Here is a 21,741-nt window from a genome sequence, read left to right as displayed (position 1 = left end):
ACCTGTATCTCTTTCATAAAATATTCACCACACAAAAGTCCTGTGTTGTCCTGTACGCCCTTGGCACCGTGATAGACATCGCACTTCTGTTATTCTCAGAGTCCTTGTGTATCCCCTGCAGGCAGCTGCCCCATGCTCCGGAGAATCCCACGGCCGTGCTGAGCGCCTCGGAAAAGAGAGCCATCGACCTGAACTGGAACAAGCCTTTTGATGGGAACAGTCCCCTCATCCGCTACATCCTGGAGGTGTCGGAGAACAGTAAGGCGATTTACACGGTGTCACTGGCCGCTCTGGTCCCACAAACTCCACTCGGGCTACGATGCATAATTTATAATGGCTGGACTTCAATGGTAAAGTTGTAGGTTTTTGCTTCTAGCCCAGTTTGAGGAGTGTTAACATGGACGGAAGTGTGAGAAGCAAAGGATTTGGAAATTGAAATAGGTTTGAAATAGGTAAACGGCTCATATTATGTTATTTTCTGATCTATGTTATAATGTTGTGTTCTCATCACAAACACACAAATCCTGCATATTTAGCTTTGAGTTCTGATCTCAAACCAAAAACACTCTCTTCCACCTTGTGATGTCATGTTGTAATACAGGAAGCGCTCCATTGTGTTTTTAAACTCCATACACATTTACTAGAGTCATTTGGATGATTTCAGTCCTGGAATTGCCAATCTCTACTGAACTGAAGGTAAAATGGAGCTGTTAACTTGAAAACTACCACTTCGTGACATCACAAGGTGGAACAGAGCGTTTTGAGCTTTGGAGATGTGGACAGAATAATAACACAGGGTTACTCAAACATGTGTGAATGAAACAAAACACAACTCCAGGTATTTTTTTTGATGAGGAAACAACATTATAACATAGATCAGAAAATAGCATAATATGAGCCCTTTAATGTGTTTTGTAAAGCAATTAAAACACCTGATTGGATAAATGCAAGATAGTGATTTAATATGGGATATCTCCATGGAGACAGTCAGGTGGAAGGTGCCGCTATCCTACGAGTTACATGTTGTTGTTTTTTTTTTTATTTGGAGTCTTTTGATGTCAGAGCAGAGTGGGCAAAAGGCAGCAAGTGAAGATAGAAATAATCTTGTGTTGTTTATTCAACCTATGCAACTTTATTTATAGCCCAATGAGACCACTCAGACTCTCCTTTTCATGAGCGCCCTGTTCAAATGACAGAAAAATACAAAACAAAACAAAAAACTACGTAGGTCTATTTAGAACCTTAAAAACAGGAGCAGGTGTGATTATAAATGTTTATCACCGGATTATTAAACTGCATTTGTGGCACCAAAGTACCCAATTTGGCTTGTCCTTGAAATATATTCCATTTTTGTGAAGTAAAACAGCCAAAAGCCCTTTTCCCAGCTCAGGTCTGGTGCAGCCAGTCCTTAGATAATCATGAGATCTTGTATTAAAAGTTCCCGTATCAGAGTTCAACAAACAAGTGAGATATTCAAGCAGTCTGTGAAGTAGTCTCTTATAAACACATTTTATACGGTGTTGTTCTCCTCTGACAGATAGCGATGACCAACCTACTTTTGTATTGAACTTTTTATTAGGCAAGTTTATTTGTATAACACTATTCGTACAAAAAGTAATTCAAAGTGCTTTACGGAATAAGAAAGACATCAGATTCAAGTCCGAAGTTTCACTATTATAAAGTCGTATAGCAACTCGTATCATATGTCAGCATCCATATGATACGAGTTGCTTTGACAGTTTTGTGACATTTTTATCGTGTGGCTCTAATTAACCCGCTGCGTGTTAATTATCTGCTCCCTAGACGCTCCGTGGGCCATCCTGCTGGCTAACATCGAGCCGGAGTCCACGGCGGTGACGGTGAACGGGCTCATCCCTGCTCGCTCCTATCAGTTCCGCCTCTGTGCCGTTAACGACGTGGGAAAGGGACAGTTCAGCAAAGAGACGGAGAGGTGAGCCCCCAACACACATGTAGGGATACTAAAGCACCTCCTCACGTTTATAGGGAAGAAAAGTACTGCATCTTTTATGAGTGAATGTATTAGGTATGTATGTTGTGTCAGTATAGTGTACCAGGGGCGCTTAATTAGTCTGAAGGTCACACTCAAGACCCAAAACTTTACAAAGACACAAGGCCTGGAACATAGACTGTAGAAAGAAGAGGAGTGTGACGTCACCCTTAGCGATCGGCTCCAGTCAAATGAAGCTCATCGACGCTAGCAGTTATACCAGCGAATTTGGAGCTGACTTCCAGATTTGGAATTCTGATCACGAGTATCATAGCAACCAAAGAGCCAATCCAGTGCGAGGCTGTTTTAAGGTAACGCCCCTTCTCGCCTGCAGCGCTGGTTCAACAGGGAGCGGGCGCTTAGCAATGCTGTTAGTCGAACCTGTTGCTAACGCTAGATGGATTTATCTGTTTTTAATGTGCATATCTTGATTTATGGACACAACAGCAAAATAAAAATACCAGGATCATTAACTGGCTAGTTAATGTGAACATTTTAACACCAAAACGACGAGTCTGACAGTAGCAGTTGTGGAGAGAGTTGCGACTGTTTTTCAATAGAAAGTGAACTAAAGCCAGAGTGGATGGAGCTGGAACTTCACTTCCTATTTGGAACAGGGTGGCTAACAGGTTACTATGTCCATGTTGTATATATATATAGTCTATGGTCTGAAATCATATCCTGTTACCCCATCTTCCAATGGCCGTGATTGACAGATAGATGATCCAATCAGAGAAAGGCATGGTCCATTTGTGTCAAACTCTAAAGGAAGTTCTACATTAGTTTTGAATGTTCCAGAAGAAATGCCTTTTGCTTTTGAGAGATATGTACTGTATTAAAATTTCCCTGTTTTAAAAATGTGGGAAAAAAGACTTTAGTATAGTATTAGTACACTTATTTGGAATATATAGATGTAATACGCAATACTTTTATAATTGTAAGAAAAATAAAGCCCGTTTTGCTACTTTTTTACCTAGACTATATATTGATATTTTCCAAATGCAATTTCTACTTTAAAATATTTGTATGAAGAAATATGTGATATGCTTCTCTGGCTTGTTCGCAAATTATATATTACACATTTCTTAAGCATTTAGCCTTGTTTAAATAAAGTTACTTAACATTTTTAAAATTCATATTCTTGATAATATATTTTTTTCTTAAAGATCCTGTATTACGCAAAACTGACTCTTGTGAGCTTTACACTGTGTTATAATGTTGTTTTCTCATCAAAAACACATGTTCACTCATGTTTGAGTAACACTTTATTATTGGTCTGTCTACATCTCCAAAAATCAAAATGCTCTGTTCCACCTTGTGATGTCATAAAGTGCTAATTTTCAAGCTACCTTTTACCGTTAGTTCAGTAGAGATTGGGAATTCCACAGGTGAAATCATCCAAATGATTCTAGTGAAGGTGAATGGAGTTTAAAAACACAGTGGAGCACTTCCTGTATTACCCCATGACATCACAAGGTGGAACAGAGTGTTTTCAGTTTGAGAGAAAAAAATAAATATGCAGATTTTGTGTGTTAAACATGCGAATGAAACAAAACACAACTCCAGGTCTGTTTGTGATGAGGAAACAACATTAGAACAGATCAGAAAATACCTAAATATGGGCCCTTTAAGATTCTGCCAAAGCAAAATATCAAGTTTCTACTGCTGAAAACTGAAGAGATGATCTTTCTGAGTAATACTCCTTGAAGCATATCACAGTCTTCACTTTGATAATTTGAAAAGCTGAAAATGTCAAAATAAAATAGAGCTCTACCTGCCAGGAACATTTAAACCTCTGCATCAGAATTACCGCGGTGACACAATCCGTTACCTTGACAACCATTTTGACTGATCCTTTGAGTCAAGAGTGAGTGATGGAGGAGGAGAGCAGATCATGGAGACTTCATGTAGCGCTAACGTCACAACTTTTCACTGCTATTTATACTGCAAAATGACTTTCTCCTTAAAGGTCCTATATTTTGCAAAATTTACTTTTAAAACAGACCTGGAGTTGTGTTTTGTTTCAATCACACATGTCTGAGTACTTCTTTATTATTAGTCTGTCTATATCTCCATAGCTCAAAATGCTCTGTTCCACCTTGTGATGTCATGAAGTGGGAGTTTTCAAGTTAACAACTACATTTTACCTTTGGCTCAGTAGACATTAGCAAATCCAGGGCGGAAATTACCCAAATGATTCTAATGAAGAAAAACACAGTGGAGCACTTCCTGTATTACCACATGATGACATCACAAGGTGGAACAGAGTGTTTTCTGTTTGGGAGAACTCAGGCTAAATATGCAGGTTTGTGTTTTATGTGTGAATGAAACAAAACACAACTCCAGGTCTGTTTTTGAGGAGAAAACACCATTGTAATATAGATCAAAAAACAGTGTAATAGCTTTAAAGGTTGACTGCGTAACATTTACAGTGGTGGCTCTGCCTGGCTGTCTCCATGGAGATGTTATTGCTTTGCCTATGTTTCACAGTAGGGCATTAAAGTCTTCTAAAGGATTCTATGGCATTGAACTTTCTATCTTGCGTCACAGATCTGACCTGTAACTTACGGATGTCACGTGGTTGTCTTGGAGATAGAAGCATTTAACACTCCAGATAAAGCATTTCATGGAAGCAAACAAATTTAATGGCATAGTGTGGAACATTCCGGGCAAAGCAATAATATGTCCATGGAAGCAAGCAAGGTTAATGCTATAGTGTGGAACCTTGCCAAAGTAATACACCTTCATAAACAAGTGTAGAACATTCCAGGCAAAGCATTAATATCTCCATGGAAACAAGCACATTTAATGCTATACCATAAAAGGTCACAGAACCTCCACCAAAAACATTACATACTGACCAGAAAAGTTGCATAGCTCGTCTTTAATAATCTCAAAAATGTGAATAACAGTGAAATGAGTCGGGTGTGACATCCCTCCTCCCGTCCCGCTGCTCTGTGTCCCAGGCCAGAGGGGCTCAGTGGGGGCTCCGTCTGTCCGAGGCTGGGGACCTGGCACCCAAGGCTGCCCCCTCCATGTGGTGCTCTGCTACTGCCACATTCAGCTCCCAGGCTCACAAACTTGAATAATTACACTAGATTTTACGAAATAATGTGGTGGACGTTGGCTTGGGGAATCCATAACTTTGCACTCATAACTCACTGTTTTTTGTTTTTGTTTTGTTATATCTGTGTAATCCCAGAGTCGTCCAGGTCTGATGTGTCTAGGTCTAGGTCTATTGTGCTACCCTACGTGTGCACTGTGCCTTTGTCCTACTTAGCATAGTCATTCAAGCCCCTAATAAGTGATTTCACACCTATTAGCATCCTGGCTAGCCCTATTCTTTTCTTTGTTTTTATATATTTTTTCTCAAAACAATTAGACTTCTAACATATATTACTCCACTATATGAACATCACTGACAATTTGAATACTATTTTTCCTACAGAGTCTCGTTGCCAGAGGAACCGCCGAGCGCTCCTCCCCAAAACGTCATCGCGAGCGGACGCACAAACCAGTCCATCATGATCCAATGGCAGCCTCCTCCTGAGAGTCACCAAAATGGCGTCCTACGAGGCTACAACGTCAGGTAAGAGGACCACCAACACTGCCATATACTTTAATATCAGTGCAGAATGTAATAAAGTAAAAGTAATAAAGTACTGTACTATAAATTTTAGGTATCTTTACTACTTCACTACATTTGAGAGCAGGTATCTGTACTTTCTGCTCCACTACATTCATAATTTGAGCAAACAAAAATATACAAATAAAAACATCCATAAAAACGATCCATTCAAAATTCAGCACAAATCTTTGTCAGAATCACAATATTGAAGCTTTATAAGACTTTTAATCTTTCAGTACTTTTTAAAACGGGTACTTTAATACTTTTATTTTAGTAGATTTGTTCATGTGATACTTTTACTTAAGTATGTTAGTTTTTTTGTTTGTTTTTTTGCCTTGTTATCCCTACTTTTACTTTAGTAACATCAAAAAGTAAAATCAAGTACTTCTTCCACCACCCTTTAATATACACTTTTCAGCCATAACATTATGACCACTGCAATGTATGAGAATTTTCTGTGATGGCTAGAACAGAATGCTGTTAAATGTTACCGGTACCACAAAATATAAGGGTTCTACTCATAAAAAAAGAAACCAAATATACGAAAAACTGATTCCAAAAACCCTGATCCAGCTTGTGGTAATACAAAAAGTTCTTCACTATTTTATAAACTAGAGTCAACATTATAGCATGACTTAAATCTCACAAGAGTCATTTAACGTAATATAGGATCTTAAATACTGCTACCAACACAACCGATCCAAGTTTCAGACGTGATAAAACTGGTTTAAAAATGCCAGTACAATCACATGTGACAGTTACAACACTTTTATTTACAAGCACCTTTCAAAACACCCAAGGACACTGTAAGGAACAAGTTAAAAGCATTACGTTTACAGTTAGCTCTTCTTGGCAGGTGATAGCGAGCGCGGTTTATGCAGTGTGTACGTGTGCAGGGAACATTTTGTCCTTGAAATGTAATTGTTTGAAACTATGAAAAAGTTTACATTTGACGGGTCAGATAATGTCCAAAAGAGCAATTCTCATTTGGCGTTCATAGGCAGGAGTGGTCAGTCTCATTCATCAAAAGTGTTCAGAGGGATGTTTTTGTACTGGCAGCGATGGGAGTCAAGGCTGTTCCGGTGTAAGTAATGTACTTTTGTTTGGTTAGTTTATGTTCTTTTGTCATTTGGCTTAGTCGGGAAGAAAAACAAAAAAATGATTTCGTTTGAGTTCTTCTCTCAAACTGTAAGCAGCTTGATCCACCTTGTGATGTCATGTGGTAATACAGGAAGTGCTCCACTGTGTTTTTAAGCTCTGTACACCGTCACCAGAACCTTTCATCAAGGAGGAACAGAGCAATTTGAGCTTTGGAGATGGACACGGACTAATAATAAAGGGTTATTCAAACATGTGCGAATGAAACAAAACACAACTCCAGGTCTGTTTTTGAGGAGGAAACAACAATATAACATGGCTTAAAATTCAGAGTCAATTTTGCGTATTATAGAAGTTTTAAGTATTGCTACCAAAAAAAACAAAAAACAAAAAAAAAAACAATACATACACTTTAATACTGGTTCTGATTGAAAAATTACGGAATCTACAAACGTATTAAATTGGCTCCAGCTGGTCATAATGTTATATCTATATGGATGTGTATTTTACAGTAATAGTTTACAGTACTATTTAAATACTTATATTGAAGTTCATGCCGTATAACTCTTTCTGCTTTGACTATACATAGACCAGCGGTGAAGGAAGTACTCAATTTTGTTATTTAAGTAAAAGTACAGATACAGAGGTAAAAAGTTACTCAAGTAAACGTAAAAGTATCACATGAAAAAAATCTGTGTACCCGTGTAAAAATGTACTTTAAGAGTAAAAGTTGTTAGTGTTAAATGTAGCGATATTGATTAAAAATTGGACATATTTTGGTCACACATAGTTGGTCTTATGAACTTTGTGCATTTATTTTTGTTTGCTCAAAGCCGAAGGTTGAACTTGAAAACTTTAGTCACAATGTTTCCACGAACATGTAAAAATAACCCCTCAAATCGTATGAAAAGTACTTTTTACTTTTGAGTCCCATTCAAAAATGTTGTGGAGTAGAAAGTACAGATATCTGCTCTCAAATATAGTGAAGTAAAAGTAAAAAGTATCGACTGTGAAATGTACTTAAGTAAAGTACAGATACCTAAAAATGTTACTTAAGTACTTTACTTTGTTACCATCCATCAATGATGTAAACCATTCACTAACATTAGCCAAGGGAACCCCAGTTTCAGTGGTGGAATGGTATCTGTACTTTACTTAAAAGTTACTAGGATACTTTTTACTTTTGCACGACATTTGATAGCAGGTATCTTTCTTTCTGCTGCACTACATTTTTGAACAGGACTGAAAAGTAAAAGTATTGAGGGGTTTGTTTTTAACATGTTCGTAATTTTAGCAAACCAAATATACAAATAAGAACAGCTGGAAAAAACTTCAGTTGTTTCTGTTGAACAAAATTCAGCACAAATCTGTATCAATTATAAGACCTAAAAAATCTGTGTGAAATACTTTTACTTTTTGCTCTTTATGTATGGGTAAAATGGGTACTTTAATACTTTTACTTATGTAGATTTTAGCATATCATGTGTTTACTTTTACTTGAGTATTTTTTTTTTGCCCTGGTATGTTTACTTTTACTTCAGTAACAGAATTGAGCGTTTCTTCCACCACTGCCCAGCTTACTCCACATGTTTTATTAATCTCAGACCTCCTGGTGGAGTTGGTGAACAGCACCCCTGAAAATATTGCAATACTTTCACTTCAAAAACTCAAATTTTAAGTCAGCAAATTTGTCAAAGTGATCGCAGTAAACATGTAATTAGTGTGATTTTCAGGCTTGCTTTTAATTATTCTCTTTGAAAACACAGCAGGTGGACCACATGCAATAGACTGTAATGTGTTTCAATTGACTCTGGTGCATTGTCTCCCCCTAAAGACCCAGAGGTGTACTGCAGCCTCCAGTACACATATATAAATGTGTGTAATGTGTCATATGTTTTGTGTATTGCAGATATCGTTTAACAGGGCTGCCTGTGGACTACCAAATCAAAAATATCACCAGTCCAGATGTTACAAACCTGTTACTGGAGGATCTCATCATTTGGACAAACTATGAGATTGAAGTAGCTGCTTACAATGGAGCGGGTCTGGGCACGTTTAGCCATAAGGTGACTGAGTGGACACTACAAGGAGGTGAGTACTTATCAAAATGTCTCTATATGCTCCTGTAGGGATGGCATTTTTCATATTGTATTGAGTTGAATCTAAGCATGTGCATAAGTGTCAGGCTTTTAGTTACCATACCTGTATTAGAGATCGAACGATATGGGTTTTTTTCATAGCCAATGCGGATACCAATTATTATTTTCCTCAAATTTTGTCATTTAAATTTAGTGCAAACTCACCCCAAGTACATATTTTAACCACAGACATATAACAGAGCTGTGTGGTTGTGTTCTGTGCAGCTAGCTCTTTGTATTAAAGTGTCAATATGTGTATTTACTAGGCAGCACATCAACCAAAACAAAATATCGGCCTGTTCTGGACATTTAAGCCTGATAGCTGACACGCTAAAAAGTTCAAATTTCAGCCATTGGCATATCACTTACCTGTATTCATCTTAGCTAATATATAGTGTATATAATGAATCTTTTAAAGTCAAAATAAAGGATGTGTTTTCTCATTTGTTACATCTTTATATGTTTTATTTTTAAGGTTATAACAGAGATCGACCGATATGGGTTTTTCGATGGCCAATGACGATACCAGTTGTTTAGGATCTGGAAAAACTGTTGGCCGTTAAGCGCTATTGATATTTTTGGGTTGATATGCAGGGCCGATTTTGGTCATTTTATCGAAATGGTTTTTTTGAATTTAGTACAAACACATCCACGACCTTGTTTTACTAAACTGGATAACTGGACAAACTGGATCACAGTTTCACAGCGCCCTCTCTGGACTAAAGTGTTTAAATAAAGCTTTATGCATATACTCTTTATAGCTGGTTGGCCAAACTAACTAAACTCGGCCTCTGCTGGAGATTTAAGTCTGATACCAGATACGCTACAAAGTGTCTATCTGTAGTTCATAAGGACCCTATGTTCACTACAGTACTGTCTACAGCTAACTGGCTAATACTTAAAGTTACTGTATGTAACTTCCTGGAGGTGGAACTCCAACTGCATGATTCTGTGGAAATAGAAAGGTAAAACCATACTTCGGAACATGCTTAATAGAGATAGATGGGTTTTATGGCATATTATGGGATATTATAGCCAAAGGAATAACAATAGCAACAATGAAGATAACAAACAAGCTTTTAAGAGTCAGGTTTATAGATGCAAGCCGACTCAGAGTAAGAATGCATGTTTTGTATTTGTTTTTCAGTGCAATTAGTCCTAATTTTGGCGGAAAAGTTCATACTGTGGGTTTAAGCAGTACTTTTGGCGATATAATTTTTTTCAAATATATTTCTGAATTTTTTATACACATTTTGTCCTTAAATAAATTCTACTGTCACCCAAATTGCTACTAGAAAAAATATTGAGCACTCAAACTTTTGCTGTTTTTACTTTTACTGTACCTAGTCACTTTCATATTGTTTTTTTTTTTTTTTTTTTTTTTTTTTTTTAACTGTGTTAAATTGAACTGAAAAAAGCTCAGATATTGAAATATATATTCACAATTTCTTGGATAACGTAGTCTTGTGACACACCTAATTTCGTTCATTTCAAAGTGTCCATTGAATATCGGCATGTGGTTTTCTGACCCAACAGACGTCCATTACTTATTCTGTAACATTAGTGGTGATAAATGAATAAACATTACAAACATATTACAGCTCTCGATATAATTCACATTACCGGAAAAACAATATTCTCGTCTGCTGTGTTTATCTGATGCGTTTAGTATCGACTCGTCATTCTCCCCGCTCCTAAAAGCTCGCCTTAAAAGCTTTATTGACACACGTGCGTTCAGACTGCACAATAATTGGCGTTGTGCACAAATAAATCCGCGTTTTGTCTGAAAGCTGGTTTATGTTATAACATCCTCGTGCGATCTATACCCGCCGCACATACACAGGGCTCTCAATTCTCTCACTGTGAGTCAAAGCATCAGATCAGTGTCTCTGGCTTGACCTGTACAACGCCAATCAATACTGTCATCGAAATAGATACGAACACACACGCTCACCTCGGCTCGCTCCTCTATCTTATACTATTGTGGGAAAAGGGCTTAGAAAAAGGGCTTAAGATCTATAGAAATGTAGAGGACAAAGCAGCAGGAATAAAGCAAGCGCTGACCTGGACTGACCTGTTATGTGTTTCAGCTTCCTGTTCTGTGTTGTTAATTGCTACGGCAACGGTCCTAATTTCTCATCATTCTGGACCCATGATTGGTTCAGGGATTATTGCTCTGTTGGACCGCACAAATTGTTTATATAAAAAGTAAACAAATAAATAAAATAAAATAATATAAAAAGTGTACTAAAATAAATAATAGTAATTATTATTATTATTATTATTATTATTATTATTATTATTATTATTATTATTATTATTTAGTCTTGTTTTTCCAGATGCTCAAACAATACAATTTTCTGCATTATTCATTCACTCCACACTTGTCGTGGAGCAGACCTGGGGCAAACTGACAGAAGCGAGGCTGCCAATCTGCACTGACCACCACTAACGCTCACGCCCACACCATTTCATCCAAGGCAATGTGGGTTAAGTGTCTTGCCAAATGACACAATGACAGTTTGTGCAACTACCGCCTACATAGGCTATATTCATTTGGGTGAAGTTAGTGTCTCTTGTTTGTTTGGCAAAAGAAAAATGATAAAGTAAAGTGGGAATTATACACTGCACAAATTAAATGTCTTGTCCTGGGGCACAACAGCAATATATCTTGGTGGAAGTGCGGATCAAACTGCCAACCGTAGTTCAGAATTACAGAAACAATAGCCCCAGTCTTTTATAGAGAGAGCAGGGAGTCTGCAAAAATTACGGAGTTTTATATTTTATTTCAGTTTGTATTTCAACTAAACACATGGAGACCTATTCACGGGTTTCAGTTTCAAGTTATGTGCAACAGTTTGAGGACTTTTTCCCATTCAAAAGATGTAATATTTTGTTTTAAATTGTTAATCACTATGGCAACAGTCCTAATTTTCATCATTCTGAAACTCATGGATAGTTAACGGGAATTTTATTTATTTATTTTTGTTAAATCTTGAGTAGATGATGTTTGGTACGCTCGCTGCACTATACTCATAATTCATTTTCATACATTTGACGTAATAATATTGTTTTTTTGGACCTACACTGAAATAATAAACATGACCTCTGACCCCTTTCTAACCTTTCTCTAAAAGTGTACTTTTTCTCCAACACTTTCTAAGCGTATCCTATATGTTTTCCTTTTCTTTCCCACCTCAGTGCCAACCATCGCCCCCGGCAACGTCCAAGCCGAACCGGTCAACTCCACCACCATTCGTTTTACATGGACAGCCCCAAACCCTCAGTTCATCAATGGCATCAACCAGGGCTACAAGGTGAGCATCTGTCACCGTGGCGACCATCGGTGCACCTGTCAGCGCTGAGGTTGTAGTATCAAACACCGCGCTGTATCCATGGCGCCGTGGGGCAGGAGATATTCACCTGAACAATGTGCCATGTCCAACCATTCGTCAGTTTGAGGCGCTCCTCTTTATCTCACAAGCATTTTTCACGGGGTTTGTTATGGTGTGCGACTGTGTGCTGTGTGTAAGGTGATGGATGTCTTCATTATGTGGTCACTTGTATCAAATATGGTCCATTTTCAGTGTTTGTGTTAAATAAAAAAGAGCCAGAGGGAGTTACTGGGGTGTACGTGCTGTTTAAAGCAACACTGTGTAACTTCTGGAGGTGCCACGCCACCGGCATTGTTCTATTGAAATCAGCGGTGGAACGAAATGGAGAAAAGTAGTAAAAAATAGTAATGTATTTGAGTAAAAAAAATTTGCTATGTGGATTTTAAAGTGGATACATTTTACTTTTACTTCACTACATTTGAGAGCAGTATCTGTACTTTCTACCCTACTACACTTTTGAACGGGTCTGAAAGTAAAAGGATTTTTTATTATTGTCTGAGACCTGATAAGCCTGAGGGGCTTATTTTTTTCTTTTTTTTTTCGTAGTTTGAGCAAACCAAATATACAAATAAAAACAGCTAGGGAAAAAAATGAATTCAGTTGTTTCTGTTGAACAAAACTCAGTACAAATCTTTACCAGAATCACTACATTTATTAGATCTTAAACTGTGAGCAAAATACTTTTACTTTTTACTCTTTAAGTACATTGTTTTTCATGTGATACTTTTACTTTTACTTGAGTATTTTATGCTTTGGTATCTGTACGTTTACTTAAGTAACAAACTACTTCTTCCACCACTGATTGAAACAGAAAGTTGAGATCATACTTTGGAACATTCTTCATGGAGATACGCTTTAATGACATACTGTGGAAGATTACAGCCAAAGGAACAACATTTCCATGGAAACAAGCAGGAGGAGGCCATCCTGCAGGCCAAATAACAGCCGAGTTTGTGGAGATGCAAGCCCAACTACCGTCAGGATCATAGACTGTGTAAAGAAGTGGACTAAGTGAGCGTAACGTCACCTATAGCAATCGGCTCCAGTCAAATGAAGCTTATTGAGGCTAGCAGATATAGCGGTGAAATTTAGCTAAATAAAAATGTCAGGATCATGTAGAGTGGGTTAATTTGAACATTTTAAGACCAAAATGATGAGCGAGACAGCAGCAGTTACAGAGAGAGGGGCAACAGTTTTTCAATAGAAAGTGAACTCGGCTGCTAGCAGGTTAGCTATGTCCATTTATATAAACAGCCTATGGTCAAGACACACGTTTTTCAGTGCAATAAAAACAACCATAATGAAAAAAAACTGCTCTTATTTCAGTCTATTTCTTGGCTTAAAGGTTAGGTTGCACTATGGAGGCGGGAATCCATCACCTGCTTGTCTCCATGACGATGTTATTGCTTCACCTAAAATATCCCACAGTATTTTAACTTATGCATAGCTGTTAGCAAAAGGAACGTTATTTCTATGCAGTGAACTGACATTTTCAAGTGATTGCTTCAAAATATCCCACACTCCCTCTTTCTGCTTCCACTGCATTACAATAACTTTAATACACTTCCAGACTGATAAATGATGCAGGAGATAGTTGTGGAAGAAACTTTCCACAGTCCAGACAATATTCCCTGCGCTAACTTCTCATAAAACCAGGGAATAAAAGACCAGTGGGACTTATTAGCAAAGCACCTAATTGGTCATCCTCGGCCTTAAACTCCCAGCTGTAAATACTTAGAATAACAAGCAAGATGGCTTCCCCCGGCAAGCTTTCCTTTTCTGCAATCTGTACTGAAACTGTTCAACCGCTCACAGCCCAAAGTGTCTTCAGGGAGCCCGTTTCAGAGACATAAAGCATTATAAAAAAAACACAGTGATGTATTCAGTGTTGCCAACAAACCCCTGTGTGGTTCAGTTATGCAAGTGTGAAAGTAGTATTCAGAAAGTGTGGATGTTAATGTTAGAACGAGACTAGCTTACTCTGGTTCAGCTGTCTTTTTCACGAGATAAATCATGTTCTATCTTCTTGGTTTTCAGTTATGGACTAAAAAGTGCTTCAGTGTGCAAAACTTCAAGGCAAAAGAAACAAAAGGAACCAAAAAAAAAAATCCTTTGGAGAGTATTGATGTTTTTCGGAAAGGCTTAGCATCAGTAAATATCACATTTTTGTGATGAAAAATGTAGTGAAACCAGTGATTGTATAAATAAGTGGACTAAGTGAGTGTTCAGCTTCAGTCAAATGAAGCTCATCGAGGCTAACAGTTATAGGGGCGCATTTGGAGCCATGTTCCGTATTAGGAATTCCGACCTCAAGTATCATAGCAACCAAAGAGCCAATCAGGAGCGAGGCCTTTTCAACTGGTCTCAAATAATAATAAGCATACTTTTACTTTTCAGGCCTGTTAAAAAATGTAGTGGAGTAGAACGCACAGATACCTCCTCTCAAATATAGTGAAGTAAAAGGAAAAAATATCCACTTTAAAATGTACTTAAGCAGTAGAAGTACAGATACCTAACATGAATACTTAGGTACAGTACTTTACTACTTGTACTTTGTTACATTCCACCACCGCAGCTTAGGAATAATATAAAAAGAAGTAGTACTGAATGTTTGGAGCAGACTGTGACTAAGTGAGGTGTATTGCTCATGGACACAACACCATACAACTTCATTTTTGAGGTAAAAGATTACAAAAAAACTGATTACCCCTTTCCTTTTCCTTTCAACTTCCTCACAGTTCTTTCATGTCTTCCTGTTTTGTCCGCTGTTGTCGTAGCTACTGGCCTGGGAGCCGGGGAGAGAACAAGACGTTTCCATGGTAACTGCGCGACCCAACTTCCAGGACAGCGTACACGTGGGGTATGTGACAGGCCTCAAGAAGTTCTCCGAGTACTACACCTCTGTACTCTGCTTCACCACACCCGGAGATGGACCCCGAAGCACTCCCAAACTACTCAGAACTCACGAAGACAGTAAGATGTTTTATTATTTTTATTTTAGTTTAGTTTTTCTCTCTCACGGTGGGTAAAAAAGGGGGGACGTCACCGCTGTCTCACATCCTGGAGGCTGGATGTTTTATTCATGCTGAGTTGTAGAACAAGCGCTAATGAACAAGTGGATTTCTAGCATCTAGCCAGGGTTTGCTATAATTGGGGCTCTCACAGTTGCCTCGGAGATTATGGGTCTTAAAAAAATCGTTTACTTCAACTTGTCATCAGCTAATTTGCGTCTGTAATTATCTCGTTTTGGCTAATTTGTTCATAAATACGTCTTTAAAGTGGTGAATGGGTTTATTTTAAGTTTGCGCTAGGCTCTTGACAACTGGCTACATGCACTCTCTTAACTTTATGTCCACAAATCCTATTTTTCTTGAAACGTTGCCTCCTTATTATTTAGCTTTAAAGATGCACTGTGTAACTTTTCTGGTGGAGGGTCTGCTGCCTGCATGTCTACAAGGAGATATTATTGCTTTGCCTGGAAGGTTCTGCAGTGTGGCATTAAACTTAGCTGCCGTTACAGGTGTTTTTGATAGTTTAAAAATACCTTAAAAATGCATGGAGCAGGGTGCCCGCTCCGCAGATCTGACCTTCCAAGTAGTGGAAGAGGTACTCAATTTTATTACTTAAGTTCAAATACCAGAGCAAAAAAAATTAAAAAATACTCAAGTCAAAGTATCTCATGTAAAATTCTATTTATGTAAAAGTATTAAAGTAGCACCAGTTTAAAAATGTATTTAAAGAGTAAAAAGTTAAGTATTTCACACATACTTTGAGATGTAGTAAAGCTTCAGGCGTAGTGATTTTGATAAAGATTTTGTTCAACTTTTTCTGGCTGTTTTTATTTGTATATTTGTATTCGCTCAGACTATGAACATGTTAAAAATAAACCCCTCAGGCTTAGCAGCAGCTCACAGACAATAATAAAAAAAAAACTTTAACTTTTCAGTCTAGTACAAAACTGTAGTGGAGTAGGAAGTAGAGATACCTGCTCTCAAATGTAGTGAAGTAAAAGTAAAAAGTATCCACCTTAAAATGTACTGAAGTATAGTACAGATAGCTTTTTTTTACGTTTACTTCATTATATTTCATCACTGAAATTGTAATGTTCAACTAAAAACATGCCTTCTAACTGTGAGCAGGGTATCCACTCCACAGATCTGACCTGTGAAAAAGTAATAACCATGGAGATGAACAGGTGGCAGACTCTCCACCACTTACGAATTCAGACTTTGAAACCAAAATGTACTACTAAAAATCGGACTCATAATTTAAAATACACAGACTAATCGACTGTTTCTATGGTCAACTTTTCAGATTTTCCCCCCAGTAACGAGATTTCCTCGTTACTCCAAATGTGTTCTTCAAAGTATCCATTCCTAATCCTAACTTTCTTTGCCTTTGTCCAGCTCCGGGCCCGGTCGGACATCTTAGCTTTACGGAAATCTTGGACACGTCCCTCAAAGTGAGCTGGAGTGAACCCAGTGAGAAGAATGGAGTTCTTACAGGTACATGCTTCATAATATACTCTCCAGAAGTACAGTTTGTGGAGATATGTGATTGTACAGGCTTAGATGCAGTAGTTCTGAGATTGCTGAGAAAACAGTTATTATGAAATTCTGCTTGCTGTGACCTTTCTTGCAAGCTTTCTTGAAAATTAGTTTTGAAATAGAACAAAGGTTTGGGAAAAACTCACATCAGTATTATTCACAATGACTGTATTATATATAGGGAGCATAGACTGTGTTAAATAAATGGATATAGCTAACGTGCTAGCCCATCCATCCATCCATTTTCTTCCGCTCATCCGGGGCCGGGTCGCGGGGGCAGCAGTCTAAGCAGGGACTCCCAAACTTCCGTCACCCCAGACACGTCCTCCAGCTCCTCCGGTGGGATCCCAAGGCGTTCCCAGGCCAGCCGAGAGACATAGTCCCTCCAGCGTGTCCTGGGTCTTCCCCGGGGCCTCCTCCCGGTGGGACATGCCCAGAACACCTCCCTAGGGAGGCGTCCAGGAGGCATCCTGAGCAGATGCCCGAGCCACCTCAGCTGGTTCCTCTCAACGTGTAGGAGCAGCGGCTCTACTCCGAGCTCCTCCCGTGTGACCGAGCTCCTCACCCTATCCCTAAGGGTGCGCCCGGCGGAGGAAACCCATTTCAGCCGCTTGTATCCGCGACCTTGTCCTTTCGGTCATTACCCAGAGCTCATGACCATAGGTGAGGGTAGGAACGTAGATTGACCGGTAAATCGAGAGCTTCGCCTTCCGGCTCAGCTCCTTCTTTACCACAACAGACCAATACAGCGACCGCATCACTGCAGACGCTGCACCGATCCGCCTGTCAATCTCATGCTCGTCCCTTCCCTCACTCGTAAACAAGACCCTGAGATACTTGAACTCCTCCACTTGGGGCAGAGACTCACCACCCACCCGGAGAGAGCAAACCACCTTTTTCCGGTCGAAAACCATGGCCTCGGATTTGGAGGAGCTGATTCTCATCCCAGCCACTTCACACTCGGCACGTCAGGCGAAGAGCGGTTCAGAAGCCCCTTATGAAGAGCATTAAATCAAGGCATGCTACGTCGCCCGGACCGGCATTACCGGGGCCCCACCCTGGAGCCAGGCCTGGGGTGGGTGCTCGACAGCGAGCGCCTGGTGGCCGGGCCTTTCCCCACGGGGCCCGGCCGAGCTCAGCCCGAAGGAGTCACGTGGGGCCGTCCTCATGTGGACCCACCACCCACAAGAGGATCCGTAAGGGGCCGGTGCATGAAGATCTGGGCAGCAGTCGAAGGCGGGGGCCTCAATGACCAGATCTATGTCGATCTATCTTCAATTCACTTTCTATTGAAAAACTGTCACTTCTCTCTCTTTAACTGCTGCTGTCAGACTCGTCATTTTGGTCTTAAAATGTTCGTATTAACCCGCTCTACATGATCAAAATCCGCCCCTATAACCACTAGCCTCGATAAGCTTCATTTGACTGGAGCGAACGCTGTGGGAGACATCAGGGCTCTTACCTCTGGCTCATCTGTTGAAGTGCCATTATGTGAAGATGCAAGCAAGTTGTCTCAGTTTTCTCACTTTTTTTTTTCTTTATTTTTACTACTTTTTACATTGTATACACATACAGAAGACATCAAATACATGAAGTAAGATATATGGAATTATGTAGTCGAGAAAAATAAAAGTATTTAATAGAGTTATTTACCTTTTGCAGTCATTCACTGTTGGTCAAATGTGTTGCTAACGCTCACGGGATCGACCTCAGGAAGAGACTGTGCCTGATTTGTCTGTTAATAATGTAAAATAAAAATACCAGAATCATGTAGAGTGGGTTAATATGAACATTTTAAGACCAAAATGACGAGTCTGACAGCAGCTACAGAGAGAGGAGTGACAGTTTTTCAGTAGAAAGTGAATTGGAGCCAGAGTCGATGGAGCCGGAAGTGCGGCCATGCTCACTTCCTACTGTATTTGGAGCACAGCGGCTAGCAGGTTAGCTCTGTCCATTTATATATGGAGCTAACAAAACACACCTGGTCATTACTAATCTTTTAAATATACAAAATTCTGCAGCTTCTACAACTACCGCTTCTACTGCTAAAGCTATTACTTCTACTCCTAATACTACCACTGTGACTGTAAAATTATCCACAAAAATAAACAACATTTTTCAAATTTTAATGAGCTGTTTTGGTGCATTTTTATTGAAGCAATATTCAAAATATGCTTATCTCCAAAACAGGATTCATAATATTATTGATATTTTGATCATCTGCCCACCTCTAATTACTAGTACTACTACTTTTACCTTTACTAGTCTGGAACTTTTTCAGTATTTATGGGCCTAGCGTATGGAAAACAAACTTAAAGGGCCCATATTGCACTGTTGTCTATGTTATAATGTTTCCTCATCACAAACATGCTGGAGTTGTGTTTTGTTTCATTCACACATGTTTAAAACACAAAAACTCTGTATATTTAGGCTACGTTTTAGGCTTAAGTTTTTCTTCTTATATGGAAAACGCCTTGTGATGTCATGTGGTAGTACATGAAGTCCTCCATACACCTTCGCTAGAATCATTTGGGTAATTTCAGCCATGGAATTGCCAGTCTCCATGGAACAAAACATAAAAGGAGCTGTTAACTTGAAAACTACCACTTCATGACATCACAAGGTGGAACTGTGCATTTTGAACTTTGAAGATGTAGACCAGGTGTGTCAAACTCAATTTCACAGAGGGCCACATCATCAAAATGGTCGCTCTCAAAGGGCCAAATGTAACTATAAGATAAATGTAACCAAATGTAATGTAAAATAAATGCAACAACTTTTTCTATATTTATTACTTGTTCAAGTTACAAATATTGCAGATGGATTTGCAGATATGAAAAAATGTCTGTGTAACTGTGCATCTCCTGATAAAATGATATTTTAAGACAGTCATACCTTTTAATTTACTTTGTCGCGGGCCACATAACATGACCTGGCGGGCCACATTTTGCCCACGGGCCTTGACTTTGACACATGTGATGCAGACAGACTAATAATAAAGGATTACTCAAACACAACGAACGAAACAAAACACAACTCCAGGTGTGTTTTTGATGAGGTAACACCATTATAACATGATGTAAAGCTCATGAGAGTCAAATTTGTGTAATATAGGACCTTTTAAATCTAACACAGAACACTCAAATATCAATTCATTTTAATTCCACTGTCATTGCTATTTACCTTACTTACCACAAACGCACCTTAACTCACCCCGCTCACGTATTTCAAATCATTTATCCCGGCTGCAGTAGAAAATACAGTTATATTTGCCTGGCAGGCTCACAGCTCATCAACTCCACCAGATGTGTTTACACTTGATACCCACGTGTGATGAAATTCATAAAATATCTTTCCCAATCCGCTGCCTTCGGGGGGGATGTGAGGTTTGGTGGAGCGGCCGGTAATGGAGGGATGGAGGGGGGAGGGGGGGGAGCTGGCCCTGTATGGCTTGCACTTTAAAGCAAGAGACCAATTTGGAAAAGTGTTTCTGTGTTAGGGTGATATAGAGAGGATGGGGAGTAAAACACATGGTTTGAAGGCAGGTCTCATCTTGTTAAGGCCTTAAAAGCTCGGGTTGTCAGGGGAAATAAACAGTCAAGTGGATATGGTCGAAAGTGCAAATATCTCAAGTGCTTCCCGCTGAGAGACGGTCGTGTCCATAGTGGAGTGAACATTTGGACGGGTTGAGGATCCATCTAAGCCGTTTTTACATAGAGGAATATTGAGAGCGAGAATATAAATTGTTTCGCCCTGTTGCTTTTATATAATGTCTACTTCCAGTCAGCTGATGGATACACACATTTGTTAAACTGCCTGCTAGTATGTTTTTATTTATATCTACACCAGATGCCCTACCTGTTCTTTGTTAAAGGCAGGTACGCAAAATTGACTCTTGTGAGGTTTAAACCATGTTATAATGTTGTTTCCTCCTCAAAAACATACGTGGAGTTGTGTTTTGTTTCATTCACACATGTTTGAGTAACACTTTATTATTATTCTGTCTACATCTACAAGGCTCAAAATGCTCTGTTCCACCTTGTGATGTCATGAAGTGGTAGTTTTGAAGTTAACAGCTACATTTTATCGTTTTTTCAGTAGATATCGGAAATCCCAGAGCTGAAATTATCCAAGTGATTCTAGTGAAGGTGTACGGAGTTTAAATACACAGTGGAGCATTTCCTGTATCACCACATGACATCACAAGGTGGAGGACCGTATTTTCTGTTTGAAAGAAGAACTAGATATGCAGGATTTGTGCCTTAAACATGCGTGAATGAAACAAAACACAACTCCAGGCCTGTTTGTGATGAGTAAACAACATTATAACATAGGTCAGAAAATAGCGTGATATGAGCCCTTTAATATAAAGGGCCCAGCTCTAACCAAAGGATAATGTTGCGTTGATTGGAGCTAACACAATTGAGCTGCAATTTGTGATTTCTGTTCGAAAAGTAGGATTATGTTCGGTAAGCACATTGTAAACAACTCCAAAAGCATTAGTGAAGACTGAAATATCTCTCCCCAGCTCCCAGGCCATACAGTGACCCAATGCATTTCAGCAACATGTTTGTAGAGATCGAACTAAGATTGTTTTCTACGTGAACATGGTATTTTATTTGAAGAGAACATTCTATTATCTATATATCTTGAGCACAGCTATTGAGAGTCAAAGGTCGGTTGCCATGTTGGTCAGCCTCTATCTTACCATCTTATCCTCGTTTTTATGCTCTTTAAATGTGCCATATTACACTATTTTCTGATCTCTGTTATAATGTTGTCTGTTCCACCTTGTGATGTCATCTGGTGATACAGGAAGTGCTCTACTGTGTATTTAAACTCCATACACCTTCACTACAATCATTTGGGTAATCTCAGCTTTGGAGTTGCAGATCTCTACTGAGCTAAAGGTAAAAGGTAGCTGTAG

General features: G+C 39.0%; 1 protein-coding gene across 1 annotated transcript in view; it reads left to right on the top strand.

Annotated features, from left to right (window-relative positions):
- Nucleotides 1-21,741, top strand: part of sdk2b (sidekick cell adhesion molecule 2b) — a 599,022-nt gene that overhangs the window by 496,244 nt on the left and 81,037 nt on the right. Inside the window, exons 14-20 of the mRNA XM_055229370.1 lie at nt 122-258; nt 1,804-1,951; nt 5,457-5,597; nt 8,644-8,825; nt 12,074-12,189; nt 15,045-15,240; nt 16,674-16,772. Coding sequence (XP_055085345.1) covers nt 122-258; nt 1,804-1,951; nt 5,457-5,597; nt 8,644-8,825; nt 12,074-12,189; nt 15,045-15,240; nt 16,674-16,772 — 1,019 coding nt within the window. The remainder of the gene's footprint in view (nt 1-121; nt 259-1,803; nt 1,952-5,456; nt 5,598-8,643; nt 8,826-12,073; nt 12,190-15,044; nt 15,241-16,673; nt 16,773-21,741) is intronic.

Source organism: Periophthalmus magnuspinnatus, chromosome 19 (assembly GCF_009829125.3).
Source record: "Periophthalmus magnuspinnatus isolate fPerMag1 chromosome 19, fPerMag1.2.pri, whole genome shotgun sequence".
NCBI lineage: Eukaryota > Metazoa > Chordata > Actinopteri > Gobiiformes > Gobiidae > Periophthalmus > Periophthalmus magnuspinnatus.
This window is presented reverse-complemented; position numbering and strand designations above follow the sequence as displayed.